The 24,693-nt window shown below is 42.9% G+C and overlaps 1 protein-coding gene across 6 annotated transcripts in view; it reads right to left on the reverse strand.

Moving 5' to 3' along the window:
• The window catches only part of SLTM (SAFB like transcription modulator), a 156,222-nt gene extending 134,742 nt beyond the window's left edge, over positions 1-21,480 (reverse strand). Inside the window, exons 1-4 of one of the 6 annotated variants that reach the window (XM_085875348.1) lie at positions 21,158-21,480; positions 20,708-20,810; positions 10,502-10,554; positions 7,502-7,672 (exon numbers count right to left, since the gene is read on the reverse strand). In XM_085875348.1, coding sequence (XP_085731474.1) covers positions 7,502-7,672; positions 10,502-10,554; positions 20,708-20,810; positions 21,158-21,304 — 474 coding nt within the window. In that variant the 5' untranslated portion in view covers positions 21,305-21,480. The remainder of the gene's footprint in view (positions 1-7,501; positions 7,673-10,501; positions 10,555-20,707; positions 20,811-21,157) is intronic. The other 5 variants (XM_085875345.1, XM_085875344.1, XM_085875346.1 and 2 more) reach the window with 5 other exon arrangements.
• Positions 21,481-24,693: the final 3,213 nt, after the last annotated feature.

Raw genomic sequence — 24,693 nt, forward strand, 5'->3', positions numbered from 1 at the left:
CCTATGATATCATAAATTTAAATTCTGCTTTCCCTCGTCGACCCGAACAACTGTGTGAAGTTTCGTGTAAATCGGATAAGGTCTATTTTTCTATCCAAGATGGCCGCCAAACCATGTGACTTCTGAGGTAAAATTTTTTTACCATGTATGCAGACGTGAGGGAGGAAGGCACTTGCAAATTTTCGCTTCGATGGCTTCTGAAATTCCAGAGAAAACATTATTTAATATTTTTCTTAAATCCAACATGGCGGCCAAACCACGTGACCTATCACTTCGAAATTAACAAACTTGTATCGCATGCATTTCACGAATATAGTTCTGAAATCTCGCCTTCATTGTACCAGCGCTTCTGGAGAAGAAGATGTTTGAAGGTTTTATGGTTTTTTCAAGATGGCCGCCAAACCATGTGACGTATCAACAACAAATTAACAAACTTGAAAGAGGACCTCAGGGAGAATGTGCGTGTTAAGTTTCGCCGCAATCTGCACAGCCGTTCTGGAGAAGAAGATTTTTTTAAAAAAACACTAAAAAACAAGATGGCGGCCGAATTACGTCATCGATGACGTCAAAAAAAACATTTTTGACGATGAATTTTGGTGTAGATGACGCTCAGAATTTTTCAGATTTTTCCTATTTGGCGTTCTACTTGACGAATTTTCACCGGTATATCGCTTCACCTATGACGTCACGAAAAATCACACGTGTTCCCCATAGGGAGCTTAGTAAAATGTATCAAACGAAAAAATTTTCCATTGCACGGTTTCCGAGATACAGATGTCCAAAGTTTATCGCTTTTTTCAAGATGGCGACCGTACCACGTGACCAATGACGTCATAATTATAACGTGATTGTGCTATCAAAAAAGATACATACTATGGTGAAAATTTTCTGTCGATCGGACTTAGTGTTCCAGAGAAAATGATTTTTAAAGCGAAAAAGGGTGCAAAATGCCGGCGGAAAAATAATAATAATAATGCGTAATAATAATAATAATAAACAGAAGGAAAACAATAGGGTACCCTGTACTCACAGGGTACCCTAACTAGAACTGCCACTTTATAACTGCTGGCAGTGATGACCGGGTACCCAGTCCGTCCGCCTTTGACACAACTGATACAACATGAGACTTAAATCATAGTCGCAAAGTTTCGCATTTATCGGATAAGCGGTGCCAGAGAAAACATTATTTAATGGTGATACAAACACAGGCCTGCTTCGAGAGGGCGCGGAACAGACGAGTTACGAACCGGGCCGCACAAAGCGTTCAATTTCCTTATTACTGGCGAACAGATTCAAATAATTAAATAATTCTGGCTGCCAAACCGCGTGACCGATCAGGTTGAAATTTTAAACGTTTGTTTCGCATGTCGGCTAAATTACAAGTGTGAAGTTTCGTATATATAGAAGCAGCGGTTACAGAGTAAACATTAATTAATATTTATCCTTCAATCCAAGATGGCGGCCAAACCATGTGACTTGTGATGTCATAATTTTCACCACATGTGCAAACCCAATCGGAGACGATAAGTGCAAATTTTCGCTTCGCTAAGTTAAGCAGTGAGAGAAAACATTATTTAATATTTTTCTTAAAACCAACATGGCTGCCAAACCCTGGGCCCGATCCCGTTGAAATTTCAAACCCTCATTCCGCATGACTCTTCCACCATAAAGGTGATGTTTCACATTTATTGATGCAGTCGTCCCAGAGTAAACATTAATTAATATTTTTCCTTCAATCCACTATGGCTGCCAAACGTTGCGTCGTACCTCAAAAGGGGGTGAGAACTTTTTATTCGTCATGGAGAGGCGGTCATAGTGGTGGAGTTTCGCCTGGATCTGTTTCGTGGTTTCAGAGAAAAAGACGTTTAAAGATATTATTTTTCAATCCAAGATGGCTGACGAACCATGTGACCTATGACATCACAAATTTATATTCTGCATCCAACTTGGTATTGGAACACGTTTGTGAAGTTTCGTGTAAATCGGTAAAGGTGCGTTTTTCTATCCAAGATGGCCGCCAAACCATGTGACGTGTGATGTCATAATTTTTACCAAGCGTGCATACTGCCTGCTAGATGATAATTACAAATTTTCGATTCGTTTGGTTAAGCAGTTCCAGAGAAAACATTTAATATTTTTCTTAAATCCAAGATGGCGGCCAAACCATGTGACTTATCAATTCGAAATTAACAAACTTATATCGCCTTCCTGTCCCGAATATAGTTCTGAAATCTCCCCTTCATTGGGCCAACGCTTCTGGAGAAGAAGATGTTTGAAGGTTTTCGGGTTTTTTCAAGATGGCCGCCAAACCATGTGACCGATCAAGAACAAATTAACAAACTTGAGAAAGGACCTCATGGGGAATATATGTGTGAAGTTTCGTCTTCATCTGTCTTGCCCTTCTGGAGAAGAAGATTTTTAAAATTTATTCATTTTCAATCCAAGATGGCTGCCGAACCTTGTGACCTATGATATCATAAATTTAAATTCTGCTTACCATCGTCCACCCGAACAAGTGTGTGAAGTTTCGTGTAAATCGGATAAGGTCTATTTTTCTATCCAAGATGGCCGCCAAACCATGTGACTTCTGAGGTAAAAAATTTTTACCATGTATGCAGACTTGAGTGAGGAAGGCACTTGCAAATTTTAGCTTCGATGGCTTATGAAATTCCAGAGAAAACATTATTTAATATTTTTCTTAAATCCAACATGGCGGCCAAACCATGTGACCTATCACTTCGAAATTAACAAACTTGCATCGCATACATGTCACGAATATAGTTCTGAAATCTCGACTTCATTGGACCAGCGCTTCTGGAGAAGAAGATGTTTGAAGGTTTTAGGGTTTTTTCAAGATGGCCGCCAAACCATGTGACGTATCAACAACAAATTAACAAACTTGAAAGAGGACCTCAGGGGGAATGTACCTGTAAAGTTTCACCTTAATCTGCCTAGCCCTTCTGGAGAAGAAGATTTTTTTTAAAAAACACTAAAAAACAAGATGGCGGCCGAATTACGTCATCGATGACGTCAAAAAAAACATTTTTGACGATGAATTTTGGTGTAGATGACGCTCAGAATTTTTCAGATTTTTCCTATATGGCGTTCTACTTGACGAATTTTCACCGGTATATCGCTTCACCTATGACGTCACGAAAAATCACACGTGTTCCCCATAGGGAGCTTAGTAAAATGTATCAAACGAAAAATTTTTCCATTGCACGGTTTCCGAGATACAGATGTCCAAAGTTTATCGCTTTTTTCAAGATGGCGACCGTACCACGTGACCAATGACGTCATAATTATAACGTGATTGTGCTATCAAAAAAGATACATACTACGGTGAAAATTTCCTGTCGATCGGACTTAGTGTTCCAGAGAAAATGATTTTTCAAGCGAAAAAGGGTGCAAAACGCCGGCGGAAAAATAATAATAATAATAACTAGAACTGCCACTTTATAACTGCTGGCAGTGATGACCGGGTACCCAGTCCGTCCGCCTTTGAGACAACTGATACAACATGAGACTTAAATCATAGTCGCAAAGTTTCGCATTTATCGGATAAGCGGTGCCAGAGAAAACATTATTTAATGGTGATACAAACACAGGCCTGCTTCGAAACGGCGCGGAACAGACGAGTTACGAACCGGGCAGCACAAAGCGTTCAATTTCCTTATTACTGGCGAACAGATTCAAATAATTAAATAATTCTGGCTGCCAAACCGCGTGACCGATCAGGTTGAAATTTTAAACCTTTGTTTCGCATGTCGGCTAAATTACAAATGTGAAGTTTCGTATATATAGAAGCAGCGCTTCCAGAGTAAACATTAATTAATATTTATCCTTCAATCCAAGATGGCGGCCAAACCATGTGACTTGTCATGTCATAATTTTCACCACATGTGCACACACGATCGCAGACGATAAGTGCAAATTTTCGCTTCGCAAGGTTAAGCAGTTCCAGAGAAAACATTATTTAATATTTTTCTTAAAACCAACATGGCTGCCAAACCCTGGGCCCGATCCCGTTGAAATTTCAAACCCTCATTCCGCATGATTGTTCCGCCATAAAGGTCATGTTTCACATTTATTGATGCAGTAGTTCCAGAGTAAACATTAATTAATATTTTTCCTTCAATCCACTATGGCTGCCAAACCTTGCGTCGTACCTCAAAAGGGGTGAGAACTTTTTATTCGTCATGGAGAGGCGGTTATAGTGGTGGAGTTTCGCCTGGATCTGTTCAGTCGTTTCAGAGAAAAAGACGTTTTAAGATATTATTTTTCAATCCAAGATGGCTGACGAACCATGTGACCTATAACATCAAAAATTTATATTCTGCTTCCAACTGGGCATTGGAACACGCTTGTGAAGTTTCGTGTTAATCGGTAAAGGTGCGTTTTTCTATCCAAGATGGCCGCCAAACCATGTGACCTGTGATGTCATAATTTTTACCATGCGTGCTTACACAATTGTAGATGATAATTGCAAATTTTTGATTCGTTAGGTTAAGCGGTTCCAGAGAAAACATTATTTAATATTTTTCTTAAATTCAAGATGGCGGCCAAACCATGTGACTTATCAATTCGAAATTAACAAACTTATATCGCCTTCCTCTCCCGAATATAATTCTGAAATCTCCCCTTCAGTGGACCAGCGCTTCTGGAGAAGAAGATGTTTGAAGGTTTTCGGGTTTTTTCAAGATGGCCGCCAAACCATGTGACCGATCAAGAACAAATTAACAAACTTGAGAAAGGACCTCATGGGGAATATATGTGTGAAGTTTCGTCTTAATCTGTCTTGCCCTTCTGGAGAAGAAGATTTTTAAAATTTATTCATTTTCAATCCAAGATGGCTGCCGAACCTTGTGACCTATGATATCATAAATTTAAATTCTGCTTTCCATCGTCGACCCGAACAAGTGTGTGAAGTTTCGTGAAAATCGGATAAGGTGTATTTTTCTATCCAAGATGGCCGCCAAACCATGTGACTTCTGAGGTAAAAATTTTTTACCATGTATGCAGACTTGAGGGAGGAAGGCAATTGCAAATTTTCGCTTCGATGGCTTATGAAATACCAGAGAAAACATTATTTAATATTTTTCTTAAATCCAACATGGCGGCCAAACCATGTGACCTATCACTTTGAAATTAACAAACATGCATCGCATGTATGTCCCGAATATAGTTGTGAAATCTCGCCTTCGTTGGACCAGCGCTTCTGGAGAAGAAGATGTTTGAAGGTTTTAGGGTTTTTTCAAGATGGCCGCCGAACCATGTGACCGATCAAGAACAAATTAACAAACTTGAGAAAGGACCTAATGGGGAATATATGTGTGAAGTTTCGTCTTCATCTGTCTTGCCCTTCTGGAGAAGAAGATTTTTAAAATTTATTCATTTTAAATCCAAGATGGCTGCCGAACCTTGTGACCTATGATATCATAAATTTAAATTCTGCTTTCCATCGTCGACCCGAACAAGTTTGTGAAGTTTCGTGTAAATCGGATAAAGTCTATTTTTCTATCCAAGATGGCCGCCAAACCATGTGACTTCTGAGGTAAAATTTTTTTACCATGTATGCAGACTTGAGGGAGGAAGGCACTTGCAAATTTTCGCTTTGATGTCTTATGAAATACCAGAGAAAACATTATTTAATATTTTTCTTAAATCCAACATGGCGGCCAAACCATGTGACCTATCACTTTGAAATTAACAAACTTGCATCGCATACATGTCACGAATATAGTTCTGAAATCTCGCCTTCATTGGACCAGCGCTTCTGGAGAAGAAGATGTTTGAAGGTTTTAGGGTTTTTTCAAGATGGCCGCCAAACCATGTGACCTACCAACAAGAAATTAACAAACTTGAAAAAGGACCTCAGGGCGAATATACGTGTAAAGTTTCGCCTCAATCTGCACAGCCGTTCTGGAGAAGAAGATTTTTTTAAAAAATATTTTCAAAACAAGATGGCGGCCGAATTACGTCACCGATGACGTCAAAAAAAATTTTTTCTACGATGAATTTTGGTGTAGATGACGCTCAAGAAATTTCAAATTTTTCCCATGTGGCGTTCTACTTGACGAATTTTCACCGGGATACCTCTTCACCGATGACGTCACGAAAAATCACACGTGTTCCCGAGAGGGAGCTTGTTAAAATGTATGAAGCGAAAAAATTTTTACCCTGGAAGATTTCAGAGATACAGAGGTCCAAAGTTTATCGTTTTTTTCAAGATGGCGCCCGCACCATGTGACCAATGACGTCATAATTATAACGTGATTGTGCTATCAAAAAAGATACATACTACGGTGAAAATTTCGTGTCGATCGGACTTTCCGTTCCTGAGAAAATGATTTTTAAAGTGAAAACAGGCCGCAAAATGCCGGCGGAAAAATAATAATAATAATAAATAATAAACATAAGAAAAACAATAGGGTACCCTGTACTCACAGGGTACCCTAATAATGCGTAATAATAATAAACAGAAGAAAAACAATAGGGTACCCTGTACTCACAGGGTACCCTAATAATAATAAATAAACATAAGAAAAACAATAGGGTACCCTGTACTGACAGGGTACCCTAATAATAATAATGCGTAATAATAAACAGAAGAAAAACAATAGGGTACCCTGTACTCACAGGGTACCCTAATAATAATAATAAACAGAAGAAAAACAATAGGTTATCCAGTCCATTTGACTGGATACCCTAATAATGCGTAATAATAAACAGAAGAAAAACAATAGGGTACCCTGTACTCACAGGGTACCCTAATAACCCAGTTATGGCTGGTATGACTGGGTTAGAAGTCCAGAAGCCACCACATTGACATCACTTGAAGGCCAGATGACGTAAAAAAACAGAACGTGCGAGATGCATCCAATGGACACACAAGGGAAGGGAGGGGGGGTTATAAAGAGGCGAGAGTCAAGTTGTACGAGAGGGTTCTTTGGGTTGGCTTGTACAGGTCGGTTTGGTGAACCTCCAATGGCGATCAATGTAAGCCACTGTCAGGATCGACACGATTGAGGTCCAGGAAAGATACGGAACAACTCTTAGTCCCTAACAGCCCAGACTACACATCTCACAGGCTACAGGGAGCCAACTCGCACCAACACTCAACCGCTCACCTCATGCAGGCATCACACCAGGAAAGGTTTTCCTTGCAGTCTGATTATGAACTGTCTTTCTCAGTGTGTGAATGGGACAAATTATTGTGCTTGATCAGTGTCAAGATTATGAGGGCATGTGGGTTATAAATAGTTCTGTACTGTTTGAATGTTATGCAGCAGGCCTGCCCCAAACGCGGGTTTTCCAGATCATGACTGAATTATTGTGGTAAAATGTGCCGATTGCAGCATGGGTCCCTCACTCTATCATGGAGGAATACACAACCCCATAACAATATGTTAACTTAAAGATTCCAACCTCAAATAATAGCTCAGTAATGTTTGAAATTTTAGCCCCATGTCCATAATTACGAGGAATTGCCCTTGAATACCTTGAGCACCTCTGCAGTCTTCGAGTTGGCGATGGAGGATTGAGGTACTTTTTTCATTTGCCCGACTGCCAGTTTTTCAACAGACACTGCCACTTCCACCATGGGAAGAGAAGTCATTTCTGGCAAGGAACACTCCATAGGCTGTTCCACAGATGAATCAACCTCTTCCTGCTGTATGATAAATTCATGACAACACATCAACATGGAAGAAGAGGGGCAGAAATCCGCAGAGGTATGTTTAACTTGAGATTGCATGGAAAATATTTTACTTTTGACTGCATCGAAAACAGCCAGATGGATAAAACCTCCTTACACATCTTGGTGACAAAAATATTATATATATATATATATATATATATATATATATATATATATATATATATATATATATATATATATATATATATATATATATATATATATATATATATTGTTACGTGAAAGGGGGAGGGAGGATCGATAGCTAGATTGTATTAAGAAAATAATAATTTGTGTCCCTTAGGTTAGATTAGTCTGCTAACAGGGAAAATGTCAGAGGAAGTCATCTTGTAAAGCATGTACATAGGAGGCAGTGTGTGTTAATTTCAAAAGACTATAAAAGTACAAGTTTGTTGTGTAAAACCTCTGGACAGGCGAGGCCAGGTGAGGACTTGTGGCACTCAAGATGAAAGTTGTTGGAAGGAAACTATCATGGAGTGTTTGATCAGTGCACTACAGACCATGGTGGCAAAGTCAGATGTGGAACACTGGAGAGGGTTGCAAGACTTTTTGCGGGTTGTCCCACAGAGCATGACAGCCAGGAAGATGGCACCTCAGGAGACATGGTGCATAAGGAAGCAGTACTGGAATCTACAAGGCAATGGATATGATACGTGCAGCAGTTGGAGCTGGACTTAAGACAGTATCATCTCTAATCCCTCTCGGTTACTTCATGGACAGAGGAGTGCTTTGGGGAGATGGAGACTTCATCATCCTACAAGTCGAGTCACACTTGATCACCAGCGTGCACATTGCCAAACTGTGCCTGCCACAAATCCTCACCCGTGAATTTACCATTTGGTGCCATGGGAGGGGGAGTGGGGGGGGGGGTTGCTTAAGGTTAGTTGATTATATATTTTGAACATAAATAGTATGTGTGCCTCCCTACTCATTTGTCCTTTGAATGCTTGGGCTGGTGAGGTTATTTATCATGAGCATCTCCTCTCCCCCCTCCAATATACCTTTGAACAAACTATTACATTTGCAAGGGAACGTCTTTCACCTTTTTCCCTTTGCGCACGTGTCCACCAGGTTCAGCTTCATTATGGTGAGCCTTGGGGAATCATAATAACCAATATTGAACACAGCAACATAAAACTATTTTGGTCCGTCGTGGAGGTCTTATACCCCTGGCTCAATCAGAGCGTTAATGGTTCATCTGATGTGACAATATAAAACTTCAAAGGGTCATTCCAAGTCAAACTAAAATAACACTGTAGAGCGGATACCTCCACCAGGCTGAACCGTTTAAGTTTTGTATCCTACTGATGGGCCAGATCTGGATCGAAACCTGAACCAAAATCTCACCGGCTTGTTCTTGTTTCCCACCCAGCTCATCCACCAAGTGTTCTCCTAATCCATCCACAACTTTTTGAAATATCGTGCCATAAAGTATATCTTTTTGGCCTTATCTCTCAATGGTGAAGAATCACTTCAAAAAAAATTCTCGCATCCGGATCCAGATCTTCACCAAAATCTTATCAATTTGTCCTCGTCACACACCCATGTCCACCAAATTTTGTCCAAATCCATCCATAAAACTTTTTGAGATATTCTGCTCACAAACGGACAAACAGGAGTGAATACCAAACCTCTGTCCACTTTGGGTGGAGGAGGAAAAGATGAAGCAAATTCCTGAAATTTACATTTCAAAACTCCACTACAATTCTGGGCACTCAGCAGCTAAAATAAAACACACCTCCAGCAGCTTCGTTAGGGGCATACAAAAAAAAAAAAGAAAAAGGAGAAGAGGAAGAGAAAAAAATCCCAACAAGACAAAGAAGTCATACAGAAGTGAAGGGCAAGAGCATTTAAGTCGAGGAAACAATGGAGATAACCAACATCAGTACGCAAGTCACGGCTACGTCTGCTGATATTGGTGGCTCGGATATGTACCAAACAAGCACCAGAAAGCCCTCTTAATGCAAATTGATTTCCCTGAACCTGCCCTGCTTGTCTAATCCCTAATGTCTAATCAACTTCACGGCAATCAGAAATTTTTGAAATCAATGCAAAAGAAGGCATGAAGGTGGCCAACGCAGTGGCAGCGTCGAGACGCACAGTCCTTGTTCCGTAAAGACAGTCATGGACAGGCACTGGAGCATGATTGAATGATTGACATCATAAATGAAACCAGTAATGTTTAGAATGGTGCAATGCAGATGTAAGTCCCATTCCATCTGGTGGCTTAATCTTAAATGTACTGACCATCGCAACCTTTAATGGTGAAGGTTCTATGGGACAGGAGATCGAGGTCAAACCGTAGGTCAAATGTACAAATTTGCGTTACATTATTTTCATGAGATTCAATAAACATTGAATGGCAGTCTCAAAAGGTGCTTTCAGTTAAAATAACTGTTGGTGAAACAAAACCAGACAGACAACTTCCAAAGTCATGCTGAAGGTACTTTGGCCGACATCTCAAAGATAAAAAAGCCGAACCAAGGAACACCAAGTACGAGTTACATATATATCTCCCAAAGGGCAATAACTGCATCAGATAAAGGAATTGGAGACTCTGAAGAAGAAGCCAAAAACTTGGAAGAGGTGGACTTGGGATCAGAGGGTTAATCGGGGTAGAAAAGATCATCCTTTTGGATGGGGGGGGGGGTGATCTGAGATGCCAGACTGTCAATTTTACACACAACCCACGTTAGATTTCACCTTTTGCTGTGCATTATTAATTTCTGTGAAACTTGGTATCCACTGCACGTAACGACTCGGTAATATTGAGAAACTTACAGCATTTTCATTCGTTTCATCATCCACAGAAGCTTCTTCATCAGATTTTCTTCCTGTATCAAACAACAGAATTAAAAGAAAAATTAAAACGATTAACATTTTTTCAAAGGTATTCCAAACAACACGACCATGGAAGACCAACTTTCCAAGCCAAAAAAAAGAAAAATAAACCAATGTCATCCTGCGGGTGACCCGTATCTTGCCAAAAGGTGACCACGTGTGACTTCTTGAAGGTCACACTGAGGTGAACAGAGCTGCTATCCACCAGGAGCGACTCCTTGAGGAATATCTGCCTACGAGAGATTCCGATGAGAATCGTTCTACAGAGTAAACATGAAAAATATGCGTTTGCCTCAACGTCACCAAATGACGTCATAATGTCTCAAGCTTGACATAGAGAAAGCACTCATCGAGGTGTTCAATTTGAGGTACTACACTATATGGTTCCTAAAACCTGAAAATTTGACCTTTGGGTCAAATATGTTTGACCTTAGGCGCTAACCATGAAGGTCAAGACCAATCGCCACCAAAAATTAATCAGCTGAGTGCCAGACCATGAACTATATTCCCATGAAGTTTGAAGACGATCCGATCAAAATTACTAAAAAAAAATAAGGGTTTCGTCGACTCCCCTGATTTGCGACAAAGTGACCTTGACCTTGACCTTCAAAATGTTATGTGCTGAAAGGGACCTCTATAGGCCTCTGATATGCGAAGTTACAAAAATTTCCAATGATAACTGTGCTCTGCAGAATTTTTTATACGCCGATTACAAACAACAAAAATAAATAAATAAAATAAAAAAAACATACAAGCTGACTCTCATATCTTGCAAAAACTTCGTTTTGGCAAGAAAATGACGTTTTTCCAGGAATTTTAATACAAGTTTCAGGCACAAATTACATTGGGATAAAACTACAAAAATAAGAAGGAAACCTTGTTTGTTTTCTGTTGTTCCATTGAATATTTCAGTAATACATGCTTAATTGGGAGTGTCCGAGCCATCAATTTATGCACGACCCAAGGTCACATCGTAAAAGTCTCATGTGTTCCACTCTCCACAAGTGGCAGGCCATTCTCCATGGCTGCCCTACGAGCTCATGCCACTTCACTTTAGCTGCTCTCCTTGCCCATCTGCTGGGTTCCACAGCTGTGGGCTGGAGACCAGTTCACAGTGGTGCACTTTCAATCTCCGGTACCAGTATCCTTTAAAAGACCTCACCCCTCTACCCCCCCCCCCTTCATTGTGTGCTCATAGCAGATTTATTTCCTTCTTCTTCTTTCAATGGATCACGTGTGCTTTATTTATCTGCCCGTTTCCGTCTATCTTTTGTCGTGGGATTCTCCATTTTTGGCGTCCTGTGCCTTCTAAAAAAAAAAAACTTATTCTGTAAGAACAGGTTTCATGGGGGTGACCTGCAATTGCAGACTCTTTGCGTGAGAAACCATTTTGACGTGCTTTGGTAATTCCCTTGGGGAGATCGCTTTTCCGAAAGAATTAACAATTCAGACCAATGGGACATGGCAGATTATGTGTGTGTGCGTGTGCGTGTGTGCGTGTGCAATTTTCCATGACTTTCAAGAACTGTGCGAACCATATTTAAACCCTTTGCACCACATGAAGACTTCTGCGACTTGGGGCTTGTATCAGCAATCTATACAAAAAAGTTCCAGCAAATTTTAGATCGCTTGACATCTTCATTCATCAGATACTTCATCCACAACGCCATCGCACAGCACAATGTGGCTCAATGTGACTGAAAAATATGAAGAATGCCAAGTGAAGTTGAAAAGCAACTTAAACAACAGTTACCAGATGTTGCCATTAGCGCTGTACAAGCTTTCAGCAACTTGGAACTATTTTACATTCCGCAGATTCACAGTTCTGACACAAGAGTAACGAGAAAGAGCAATCAGATTGCAGACCCTCGCTAGGACGTGTTTTGTGTGGCGTTTGTGTACTGATGTTAATAATTAAATGAGACAAAAATAGAACTGCTGGCAGTGATGACCGGGTACCAGGACGTCCCACTTTGATGGGACACCTGACCCATGACGTTTTTTTTGTTATTAAATTGAATTTGGAATGGAATTAAAATAAATTATATTCAAATCAAATGGAACACCAAATAGGAACAATCCTGTATTGGAATAATCAGAAGGAACCGGAAAAAGCAAAAAGCAAAGATGAAGTCATCAGGAGGAACCAATAGAGGATTCGCATTTCAACTGCTACTCCATTACCCTCATACCGATCCGGCACAGCCAAATGAGCCTTTTTCAAAAAAAATATAAAAAAATAGAACTGCCACTTTATAACTGCTGGCAGTGATGACCGGGTATCAAGACGTGCGGCTGATACTGTTACGAATCTGAAAATCATTCGCATTCACACATACAGTTGACCCAAAGTTTAATTATTCCGTTAAGTATATGTGGATAGTTAGAATTCCTCCCTCATGTCTAATGGGAATTTCACGTGCACGCTGCGAGTTTCTTTCGAGTTAGTCTTCTGCATTAAATCCCCTCTCCACTCCTTCAGCGCCATTACGCACGTGGTCGAGGCCACGGACATAGTCGGGGGTGAGATCACCTCAAGGCCGACTCCACCCCAGCCAGATGGAATGTTGCCCTCGTCCAATCGGGGGTGAGATCACCTCAGGACCGACTCCTCCACAGCAAGATGGAATGTTCCCCTCGTCCAATCGGGAGTGAGATCACCTCAGAGCCGACCCCGCCCCAGCCATATGGAATGTTCACCTTGTCCAATGAGGGGAGGACACCGATCGCCCGACGCCCACCGACCAATCCAGAGGCGAGTTACCTCAGAGCGGATCCCTCTGCCCACCTGCGGGAGGGATAAGAAGGGTGGTGAGCCGTCTCAGCGGGGTCTGGTCTTGTTCGGGGTTTCTTGGTGGTCGGTGGTCGTGCTGGTGCTCGTGGTGGTGGTGGTCGTGGCAGAGGTGTTTCATGGTGCTCGTGTTGTCGATAGTCGTACGTGGGAGCCAGGATCGTGAGCTCACTGGATTCTGGGTCGTGGGTTCGAGTCCCACCGTGGTGGGTTGTGTTGGAGCGCTCGAGCTGGGGATCCCTGTTCCCGTCCACGGACTCCAAGCTCCACAAGTGCGAGTCGGTAAAACCGCACAAAGCGGCCAGGTACCCGGCCAGACTCTGACCCTCAGCTCGCCTTCCATCCAGAGCTGAAGGGCCGAATAAAGACCCACGAGGTCCATTTCTTTTTGGATGTGCGTGTCTGTCTGTGGCCAGTCTGATAAGTAGAAATCGTTTAAGTGATTGCCTTGTACATTTGCCTTCATCTCTATCCGTGATTAAGTCTGCTCTGTGTTTCCCTCCCTATTACCTCGGAAATAAATAACTGTTAAATGTTCCAGTTCATTGTCTGTGCTTTCTTTCATTGACCCAGTATGGTTCGGGTTTGAGAATTAGGGAGGCCGATTGTGCTGTAAATTGTCATTTGGGCCGGTGCGGCTTTGGTAATTCCCGCTCGGTTACGCCGGATCCGAGTCGGTAACAGTGACTCGGTTCGGACGAAGCCGGCCGAGGGTGTTGTTTCCTCGGTAGCTCGACCGCGCGGCTACTTCGGTAAATTGTAATCAGACAAAAAGACCCGAACCGCGCGGTCGAAATATTGGTGTCCACGGTCCATTAAGCGACCCGTTTACTTCGGAGTTGTCCGGAGTGACGACCTTCAATTCCGGGTGTTCGGAGGGGAGACGGCCCAACTGCTCAGTATCGCGGTAGTCCTCGCCACCAAACCCCGGCACCACAACAATACAACCCTGCTTTGATAAAACACGGGATCGATGAGTTCTGGACTGAGTCATACACCGCATTCAATTTATTTATTACATCAGTAATTCGCCCATTTTCCGAAATACATAGTCGGTATCAATTGCATTGGTGTTTAAATGATTGAACACAAGGAAATAAATGTGGACACCACCGCAGAGGGTAAAGCAGGATTTCCCGGACTCAAATGATGCCCCACACGTTTCTCGACGACACGGAATTCACAAGTTATGCACCGAGGAACAGGCCACGTTCCATCCATTTATGTACACAGTTGACCATTATTCATGGGGCCATCATCGGTATGAATTTAATTGCTACTCCTGTACCCTCAAACGCATGCAGGCGCAGCCAAGTGAGCCTTCTGAACACCCCTCAAATAATAATTCTAATGGCTCTCAGATTCAAAGAATTAAATAATTCTCATTGCCAGACCTTGTGGCAGATGAGGTTGAAATTTAAAACGTACATTCCACATGTCTGCAAGATCATAATTGAGAAGTTTCACATTGAATGATTCAGCGGTTGAGTAAACATTATTTAATATTTTCCCTTCAATCCAATACAGCCGCCAAACCATTTGACCTATCAATTACAAATTAACAAACTTGTTCAAGCATATCTGGGTGAACATGTGTGGAAAGTTTCGCCTCAATCTGTTCAGCATTTTGAGATTTTTTTAATTTTCAATCCAATATGGCTAACGATCCATGTGGCCCATGACAACAATTTAGATTCTTCCTCTAATGGCATAGGGGATCATGCTTGTGCAGTTTCGTGTTAATAGGATGAGGTGCGTTATTCTATCCAAGATGGCCACCAAACCATGCAACTTGTGATGTCATAATTTTTACCATATATGCAGCCATGGCAGTCGATGAAGGTTGCAAAAGTTTGGCTTCAATAAGTTAAGTGGTTCCAGAGAAAACATTTAATATTTTTCTTCAATCCAATATGGCTGCCAAACCATGTGACATATCATTTATTCATTAACAAATTTATATCCCTGACCCATGAAGAATGTTTATGTAAAGTTTCGCCTCAATCTGTCCAGACGTTCTGAAGAAGATTAAAAAATAAAAAAATTACCAAAACAATATGGCTGCTAAACCAAGTAAACTATGACGTCATAATTTTTTTTCTATGGTGAGTTGTGTATATGATGCTCAGGAAATTCCAAAATTTTCTGGTGCAGCGTTCTCCCCGTCAAATTTTCACCAGGATACAACTTCACCAATGATGTCACGAAAAATCACAGGTGTTCCACATGTGGAGTTGTTCACATGTGCCAAGTTTTAATTTTTTCCATTGCACTGTTTGAGATTTCAGAGTTCCAATTTTTTTTCGTTTTTCAAAGATGGCGCCGGTACCACGTGACCTATGACGTCATAATTACCAATAAAGTATGCTACAAAAAAAAAAATACATACTCCGGTGAAAATTGTGTGGATCACACTTACTGTTCCCGAGAAAATGCATTTTAAAATTGAAACCCCCCCCCCCCCCCAAAAAAAATGGCCGGCGGAATAACAATAATCAGGGATGGGGAATCCCCCGCCATTGAAAGAGAAAAAAAAAATTAGAGCCGATATCGCGATAACGTCTTTTTTTCAACATGGCTGCCTGGCGGCCATATTGGATGTCCAAGCGGGCCAAAACCATTTTGGAAAAAGTTCCCCAGGGGTGAGGAACGTAGTAACCAAAAATAATTGAAATCGGATAAGCGGTTTTCTATTTATTACAAAAAATATATTTTTCAAGATTGCCGCCCCAGTGGGCCATCTTAGATGCGGCCACGCCCAAAATCAATAGGGTTCTTCCTTTTCAGGTGGTACATGTGACCAAAATTTCAGATCGATATGGCGAACAGTTTACGAGTTATCACACTCACAGCTATAAATGTTGACGCCCAGCCAGCCGGATGGACGGACTGCCGGACGACAACAATATCTCCCTTCTGCCACACGGCGGGGGATAAAAACAAAAAGGTATACAGTCATCCCCTTTAATCGCAGGGGTTACGTTCCAAACCCTCCCGCGGTAAGTGAAAATCCGCGATGAATGGATGCCTCCCCTAAAAATGCCTATTTTTTTTTTATAAACACGATTGGGTTTGCTTTCTATATTGCAATGTTAAACGCTGTGCGGTGTATTAACACTATTGGGTTTGATTTATATTGAGTGAATATTAAACGCTGGGCGGTGTATAAACACGATTGGGTTTGATAGGCTCCTGATGATGGCTTGGTCCTTCTTGATGTAGCGTATGGTCGATTCATTCAAACCATAATGGCATCCAACTGCGGCAAACCTTTTTCCTTCCCGAAGCAGATCAAGCCCCTTAACCTTCTCCTGGAGCGTCAGGACTTTTGTCTGGTGCTTCGGTTTCTTGCCAGAAGCCTTAGAAGGTGCAGAGCATTTGGGCGGCATCACTGGGCTTGGAGAAAAAAAAAAAAAAAAAAAAAAAAAAACGTAGAAAGTATTCGAAGTTCACAAGCGAAACTTTGTTTCGTATTGTGCATTGGGTGACTGGTAAAGCGCCACGCGTTATAATTTATTGCTTAAATAATTTATATATTATTTCCGCGATGTACCGGGGGAATCCGCAGAAAAAATTAGTTACGTTCCAAGGGAAAACCCACAATGAACCGGGGGAGCGATAGGTGAACCGCGATATAGCGGGGGATGACTGTATACAGAATTGTGCTACTACATGGAAAACAGCATCCTGGTTGCCATGGCAACCACTTTAGATGACGAACGTATGTCGCGACATACCGTCTCCACAGTTTGTACCTTTGTACCAAATGTGAAATGTGGAAGTTGAAAACGTTGGGATTTAGAGTGCGGACAAGAATGGACGGACAGAGGGACGGATGGACAAACAGACGACCGGTATCACATAATACGCCCGAATATATGTATCGGGCGTATAAAAAAATTAAATAATTCTGGAGACCATGTGCCCGATCAAGTTGAAATTGAAAACATGTATTCTCCATCACAACTGGATCATAATTGTGAAGCTTCATATCGATTAATCAGTTCCAGAGAAAACATTTAATATTTTTCTTCAATCCAATATGGCTACAAAACCATGTGATCTACCAATTATTCCTCAACTTGTATACCCAAGGCTTGGTGAAAATGTATGTGAAGTTCCCCCTCGATCTCTCCAGCTGTTCTGGAGATTTTTTTTTTTTATAGTTTTTAAGGTAAATCCAATATGGCTGCCAAACCATGTGACCTGTCATAATTATGATGAAACATTGTACACGAGTAGTTGCACCTATGATGAAAATTGTCTTAATCTGACAAGCGGCTGTGAAGAAAAACACAAGCTCTGAGCGGACAAACAGACAGAGCTAGACAAACAAACAGACAGACAGACCCAAACGCAATACAGTGACAAATCCAAAAGAAATATGTATGATACTCTTCTGAACCTCACCTCTCCTTCGGCGAGGGTACCGAGAATAGCACTCGGTCGAGCGCATACCTCCACCAAGCTGAACAGTATACGTTTTGCATCCCACTGATAGTCCATATCTGGATAAGGAACTGAACCAAAATCTCATCTGCTTGGTCTGATCACCTAACTCAACTACCTAATTTTGTCAAGACCGGTCCACAACTTTTTGAAATATAATACTATACTGTGTATATCGTTTTTGACATGATCTCTCAAAAGAGAGGAATTATTTTAAAAGTTAAAAAAACAAAAAACTCGCATACAGATCTTCACCAAAATCGAATCAATTATTCCTCGTCACACACCCAACGTGTCCACCAAGTTTCATCTGAATCTGTCCACAACTTTTTGAGATATCCTGTTCCCAGACAGAGACAGGGGTGGAACCATAACGTCCATCCATCTTCGGTCGGGGAGGTAACAATCTCACTCTCGGCTTGCATATTATTTAATCAAACATAATTCACTCTCTCATTCATTGGTGTACATCTGTCTGACTGCGGTGTCCCATAGAGGTGTACCGAACGATAAAATATCACGCAGCATTATGATGATCTTTGTGACGATACAATACAGCTGTCAGGATGCATTTTCTCATCTTGTTGGCGTCACTTATAAAACATCACACTTGCATCTACTGTATTTATATGAACTATTGACCTTTAACGGCCTTTATATGGCCATTAATACAGCAATTGCTTTTACAATCATCATTTTAAAGATTTTTCAATGAGCTGACCGACACTGCGACACTTTTAATTTCATAAATTTGTGTTTAGCCAAATTTGGCCCTCATTTTGTCAATTCAGCTTGTAGCCTTCATTACGGACAATATATAAAGAACAAGATTAATTATAATATTTAAAATTTTGCATAAAAAGTCAAGGCTTGTGGAAGAGCTTGAACATACAACGGATCGAAGAGCAACAACCCACCTCCACCCCCTCCCCTAAATTAGAAACCTCAACCCCCCTCCCCTCAATTAGAAACCTCAACCCCCTCCCTCAATTAGAAACCTCAACCCCCTTCCCTCAATTAGAAACCTCAACCCCCTTCCCTCAATTAGAAACCTCAAACCCCCTCCCCTCAATTAGAAACCTCAACCCCCTCCCCTCAATTATAAACCTCAAGCCCCCTCCCTCAATTAGAAACCTCAACCCCCCTCCCCTCAATTATAAACCTCAAGCCCCCCTCCCCTCAATTAGAAACCTCAACCCCCTCCCCTCAATTAGAAACCTCAACCCCCTCCCCTCAATTAGAAACCTCAACCCCCCTCCCCTCAATTAGAAACCTCAACCCCCCTCTCCTCAATTAGAAACCTCAACCCCCTCTCCTCAATTAGAAACCTCAATCCCCCCTCCCCTCAATTAGAAACCTCAACCCCCTCAATTAGAAACCTCAACCCCCCTCCCCTCAATTATAAACCTCAAGCCCCCCTCCCCTCAATTAGAAACCTCAACCCCCCTCCCCTCAATTAGAAACCTCAACCCCCTCAATTAGAAACCTCAACCCCTCCCCTCAATTATAAACCTCAACCCCCTCCCCTCAATTAGAAACCTCAACCCCCCTCCCCTCAATTAGAAACCTCAACCCCCTCCCCTCAATTAGAAACCTCAACCCCCTCCCCTCAATTAGAAACCTCAACCCCCTCCCCTCAATTAGAAACCTCAACCCCCTCCCCTCAATTAGAAACCTCAACCCCCTCCCCTCAATTAGAAACCTCAACCCCCCTCTCCTCAATTAGAAACCTCAACCCCCTCTCCTCAATTAGAAACCTCAATCCCCCTCCCCTCAATTAGAAACCTCAACCCCCTCCCCTCAATTAGAAACCTCAACCCTCCTCCCCTCAATTAGAAACCTCAACCCCCTCCCCTCAATTAGAAACCTCAACCCCCTCCCCTCAATTAGAAACCTCAACCCCCCTCTCCTCAATTAGAAACCTCAACCCCCTCTCCTCAATTAGAAACCTCAACCCCCTCTCCTCAATTAGAAACCTCAATCCCCCTCCCCTCAATTAGAAACCTCAACCCCCTCAATTAGAAACATCAACCCCCTCCCCTCAATTAGAAACCTCAACCCTCCTCCCCTCAATTAGAAACCTCAACCCCCCTCCCCTCAATTAGAAACCTCAACCCCCTTCCCCTCAATTAGAAACATCAACCCCCCTCCCCTCAATTAGAAACCTCAACCCCTACTCCCCTCAATTAGAAACCTCAACCCCCCTCCCCTCAATTAGAAACCTCAAACCCCCTCCCCTCAATTAGAAACCTCAACCCCCTCCCCTCAATTAGAAACCTCAACCCCCTCCCCTCAATTAGAAACCTCAACCCCCCTCCCCTCAATTAGAAACCTCAACCCCCTCCCCTCAATTAGAAACCTCAATCCCCCTCCCCGCAATTGGAAACCTCAACCCCCTCCCCCAATTGGAAACCTCAACCCCCTCCCCCAATTGGAAACCTCAACCCCCCTCCCCCAATTGGAAACCTCAACCCCCCTCCCCCAATTGGAAACCTCAACCCCTCCCTCCCCCAATTGGAAACCTCAACCCCCTCCTCCCCCAATTGGAAACCTCAACCCACCCTCCCCCAATTGGAAACCTCAACCCACCCGCCTCCCCCAATTGGAAACCTCAACCCCCCGCCTCCCCCAATTGGAAACCTCAACCCCCCCGCCTCCCCCAATTGGAAACCTCAAGCCCCCGCCTCCCCCAATTGGAAACCTCAACCCCCCTCCCCCAATTGGAAACCTCAACCCCCCCTCCCAATTGGAAACCTCAACCCCCCCTCCAGCAATTGCAACAATTACAATGTATCTAATAATTGAAAGAATTTCATAAATTTAAGTTAGTTACGCGAATCGAACAGAGAAACTAAATAAACCTCAGCTTCCATCCCACCAAATGGTGTCACAATCGTTGTCTGTACCAGAGGTCGGAGTACTTCTCGGGGTTTTCTTCATGGTCTTCTTTGGGGTAGCTTCCATTTGCACCTCGAACTCGTCCGGATCAGCACCTTCCTCCTCTACAGCCTGGGAAACATTAAAAAATTTAAACAAAAAAAAAATCGCACGGAAAGGCGAGCTGTGATGAAAAAAGAAGAAAGCGACCATTTAACGTTCGAATAGGATAAAACAAAACCCCCGCCAAAACCCACACAAAACCCTCCAAAACCCACACAGAACCCTCTCAGATCGCGCCAGGCGAGTGAAGGACTCGAAATTTTCGATAAAACGAAGCGAATAACCAACGATTAACAGGGGAATCTGCAGGGATTCGTGAGGGGATTCGGCAAGTCAACCTAGGCCGAGTTAAAAAATCAAAGCCCCAAATGGCGGCATTCTCGGCCGGTACACGCTTCGTCACGACGTCGACTTACCTTCCTCAGACGATCCACCAACACACTTTTCACACCGATGACATCGAGATTACGTTTCTTCAGCTCCGATTTGAGATCGATGACGCGCAAATCGGCGATTTTTTTCGCTTCTCCAGATGCTGCCGCTGCTACCTCGTTATTCGCCATTCCGACGCTGCACAAAATGGCCGCAGGAGTCCTTCCCGCACGCACTTATCACAATCCACTGGAGGATTCTTCTTCTTCACGCAAACAAGGTTCTTCTTCCTCTCAGTATTACGCTTCTCGAAAACCAGATAATATGGAATAGGCAAAGCCGAGAAACGAACGCAGAATTATTCTTACATTCGCTTCTGACTTTACCTATAAAATGTGCACAACTATATACTTGCCAACTATACCGTGGTACATGTAAGTGTCGCACAGCTGATGATTTTGACGCAATTTCCGGTTACTTCGGCCTGGATTCGGGATGAGCGATCGAATAATGTAAATCACGATTAAAAAATATTTTTTGATGATGCGGGAGATATCTTTATTAAAATTAACTTTGGGAAAACAATAATTGAATAAATAAACGATCACTTCTGGTTAAGAATAAAATAAATTAAAAGTTCCGGAAATAGTTTCAAAATCACTCCCGGTAATGTTAAATGCAAAATAAACACTTCCTGTCATGAAAAAAAATCACTTTCGGAAGTATAAACTTAACTTTGCGAAAAAAAATAATTGAATAAATAAATAAACACTTCCGGTCATTATCTCCCGGCATGCATCATTCCCAAATGACAAAACCGGAAACAAAAAAAAACCAGAAACAAAAACGGAAGCAAAATGGTCATGTTTATGTAAAGTTTTATGTAAAGTCAGAAGCGAATGTTAGAAGAATTCTACGTTCGCTTCTAGGCTTTGCCTATTCCATATTAAAATTATGTCGACTAAAAGCTGCTGGAGTATTTACTCCAGTTGTGTTGTTAATTTTGTGGTGAATTGAAGGTCGTGACGTGTGATCACATGTCGCGCGGCTCGAGCACGGAATAGATAAAGATAAGGTTCCGCTCGGTCGGGGGGATTGTCCCAGGGGCATTGTCGTTTACGGCGGCGGTTCACTTGGTGCTCGTTGAATGGTGAGAATTGAGAGTATATCGGACTCCGTGCTTATACTGATTTATTTTGCGGTGATTAGTTGCGCGTGTATACCTTACTGCTTATGTACTCCTTGCTGAACCTGTATTCCCTGGTGTGCCCGTAGAAGCGGCTTCAATCAAATGGAATAAAGCCTACACTCTGAAGGTTCTTCTCTCGCTTTCATTTCAATTTATTCCATTTGGTTTTCTCGGCTCTCTCAACCAACGATGGACAAGATCTACAAACCAGAGAGGTTCGACGCAGACCCAAACGCGACTGACTCAGAAATGAAATGGTCGCATTGGTTCCGTTCCTTCTCACACTATCTGACCATCATCGAAGAGGGAGCCGACAAATTGGCCGCCCTTGTGAATCATGTCTCGCCCAGCGTATACAGGCTCTTCTCGGAGTGTGACTCCTATGAAGCAGCGATCGACGTGCTGCAGGCGCTCTACGTGAAGCGCAAGAACGAGGTGTACATACGACATCTTCTCAACACATGCAAGCAAGCAGCCGGGGAGACCATCGATCAGTTCCTGCAAGCTCTGAGACAGCTGGGAAAAGACGGCAGCTTCCGGGCCGTAAACGCCGAGGAACACCGAAATGAAGCGACCAGAGAGGCATTTATCCAAGGACTCAGGTCAGCCCACATACGGCAACGCTTACTAGAGAAAGCGCAACCCACTCTTGAAAAGGTAGTCGACCAGGCTCGAGCGATGGATACGGCTCAGCAGCAATCTGAGTCATTTGGGACACCGATGCTGCTAATGAACGCCGCTATGGTGGAAACTCAAGGAACCCCACAGACACAGACACAGCCTGACACAGGGGATGGAGAAAAACCCGAGGAGTCGGATACCCAGACCTCGTCAAACTCCTCAGCAACTACTCCGGTTGGTAAATGCTTCTTTTGTGGGTACAAAAGACACCCTCACCACAAATGCCCCGCCAGAGATGCCACATGCATGAATTGTGACAAGAAAGGGCATTATGCCAGGGTATGTAAATCTACTCAAAGGAGAAATAAACCCACTTCTGCGGCTCTCGACTCACAAAAGAAAGTAACAGCAGCCTCACCGGGGAATCTATCCAAGGTTATCATCAACGTACGAATTAACGGGCATATGGCTGAGGCACTGATTGATACCGGTAGCTCTGAGAGTTTCGTCAACAGCTCGCTAGTGAAGGGCAGGAAATGGGTAATCCACCCGACTGACAATACGGTATGCATGGCCGCCACATCACTACAGTCCCGCGTACGAGGGTACTGCAATGTTGAATTGGACGTAAAAGGGTACACGCATCGGGATGTAAGGGTACTGGTGCTTCGTGATTTATGCGCAGACGTAATTCTGGGTCATCATGTCCTCAAGCAGCACACGAGCGTCGAAATACCCTTTGGAGGAAGCAAACCTCGTCTAATTTTAAATGCTTTGACCACCGCAGAGGTAACGTCCCCCCAGCTGTTTGCTAACTTGTCGCCAGTCTGTAAACCGATAGCGATCAAATCGCGGCGATATACGACTGCTGATACGAACTTCATCGCTTCAGAGACCAAGCGATTACTGGAAGAAGGAATTATAGAACCGAGCGATTCGCCATGGCGCGCACAGGTGTTGGTCACCGCCAATCAGAATCATAAGAAACGAATGGTTGTTGATTATTCCCAAACGGTCATTCGTTTCACCCAACTCGATGCCTACCCTTTGCCGCGCATAGACGAGATGGTCGAACGCGTGGCCAATTATAAGATATTCAGCACCATCGATTTGCGAAGCGCCTATCATCAAATTCCCATCCGAGAGGAAGACAAACCTTACACCGCGTTCCAGGCAGGTAGACGCCTCTACCAATTCAGGAGAATACCTTTCGGTGTCACGAATGGAGTAGCTTGCTTCCAACGGGTTATGGACGACATCATCTCAGATGAAAACCTCAAAGACACTTTTGTTTACGTGGACAATGTCACAGTGTGCGGTAGGGATCAGGGGGAACATGATATGAATCTGGACAGATTCTTGAGCATTGCTAGAAAATATAATCTGACCCTCAACTACGAGAAATGCGTATTCTCGGCAAGGTCAATTGACCTTCTCAGCTACACAATAGCTGACGGCAAGATTAAGCCTGATCCTGAATGATTGCGCCCACTTCGTGAGCTACCCCCACCTCAGGACCTGCAGACAATGCGCCGGGTGATCGGAATGTTCGCTTACTACGCGAGATGGATTTCCCAATACTCCGAGAAAATACATCCCCTAGTGCATTGCAAAAACTTCCCACCAGATGCCGCTGTTGTAAAAGCTTTCCACAGCCTCAAAGATGATATCACTAATTCCGTGGTATTATCGATCGATAGCTCGGTGCCCTTCGTGGTGGAAACAGATGCTTCTGATCACACGATAGCTGCTACGCTTAACCAGTCTGGG

Source organism: Eptatretus burgeri, chromosome 3, assembly GCF_056783735.1.
Source record: "Eptatretus burgeri isolate ZD-2024b chromosome 3, Ebu_testis_v1, whole genome shotgun sequence".
In the NCBI taxonomy this organism is placed as follows: domain Eukaryota; kingdom Metazoa; phylum Chordata; class Myxini; order Myxiniformes; family Myxinidae; genus Eptatretus; species Eptatretus burgeri.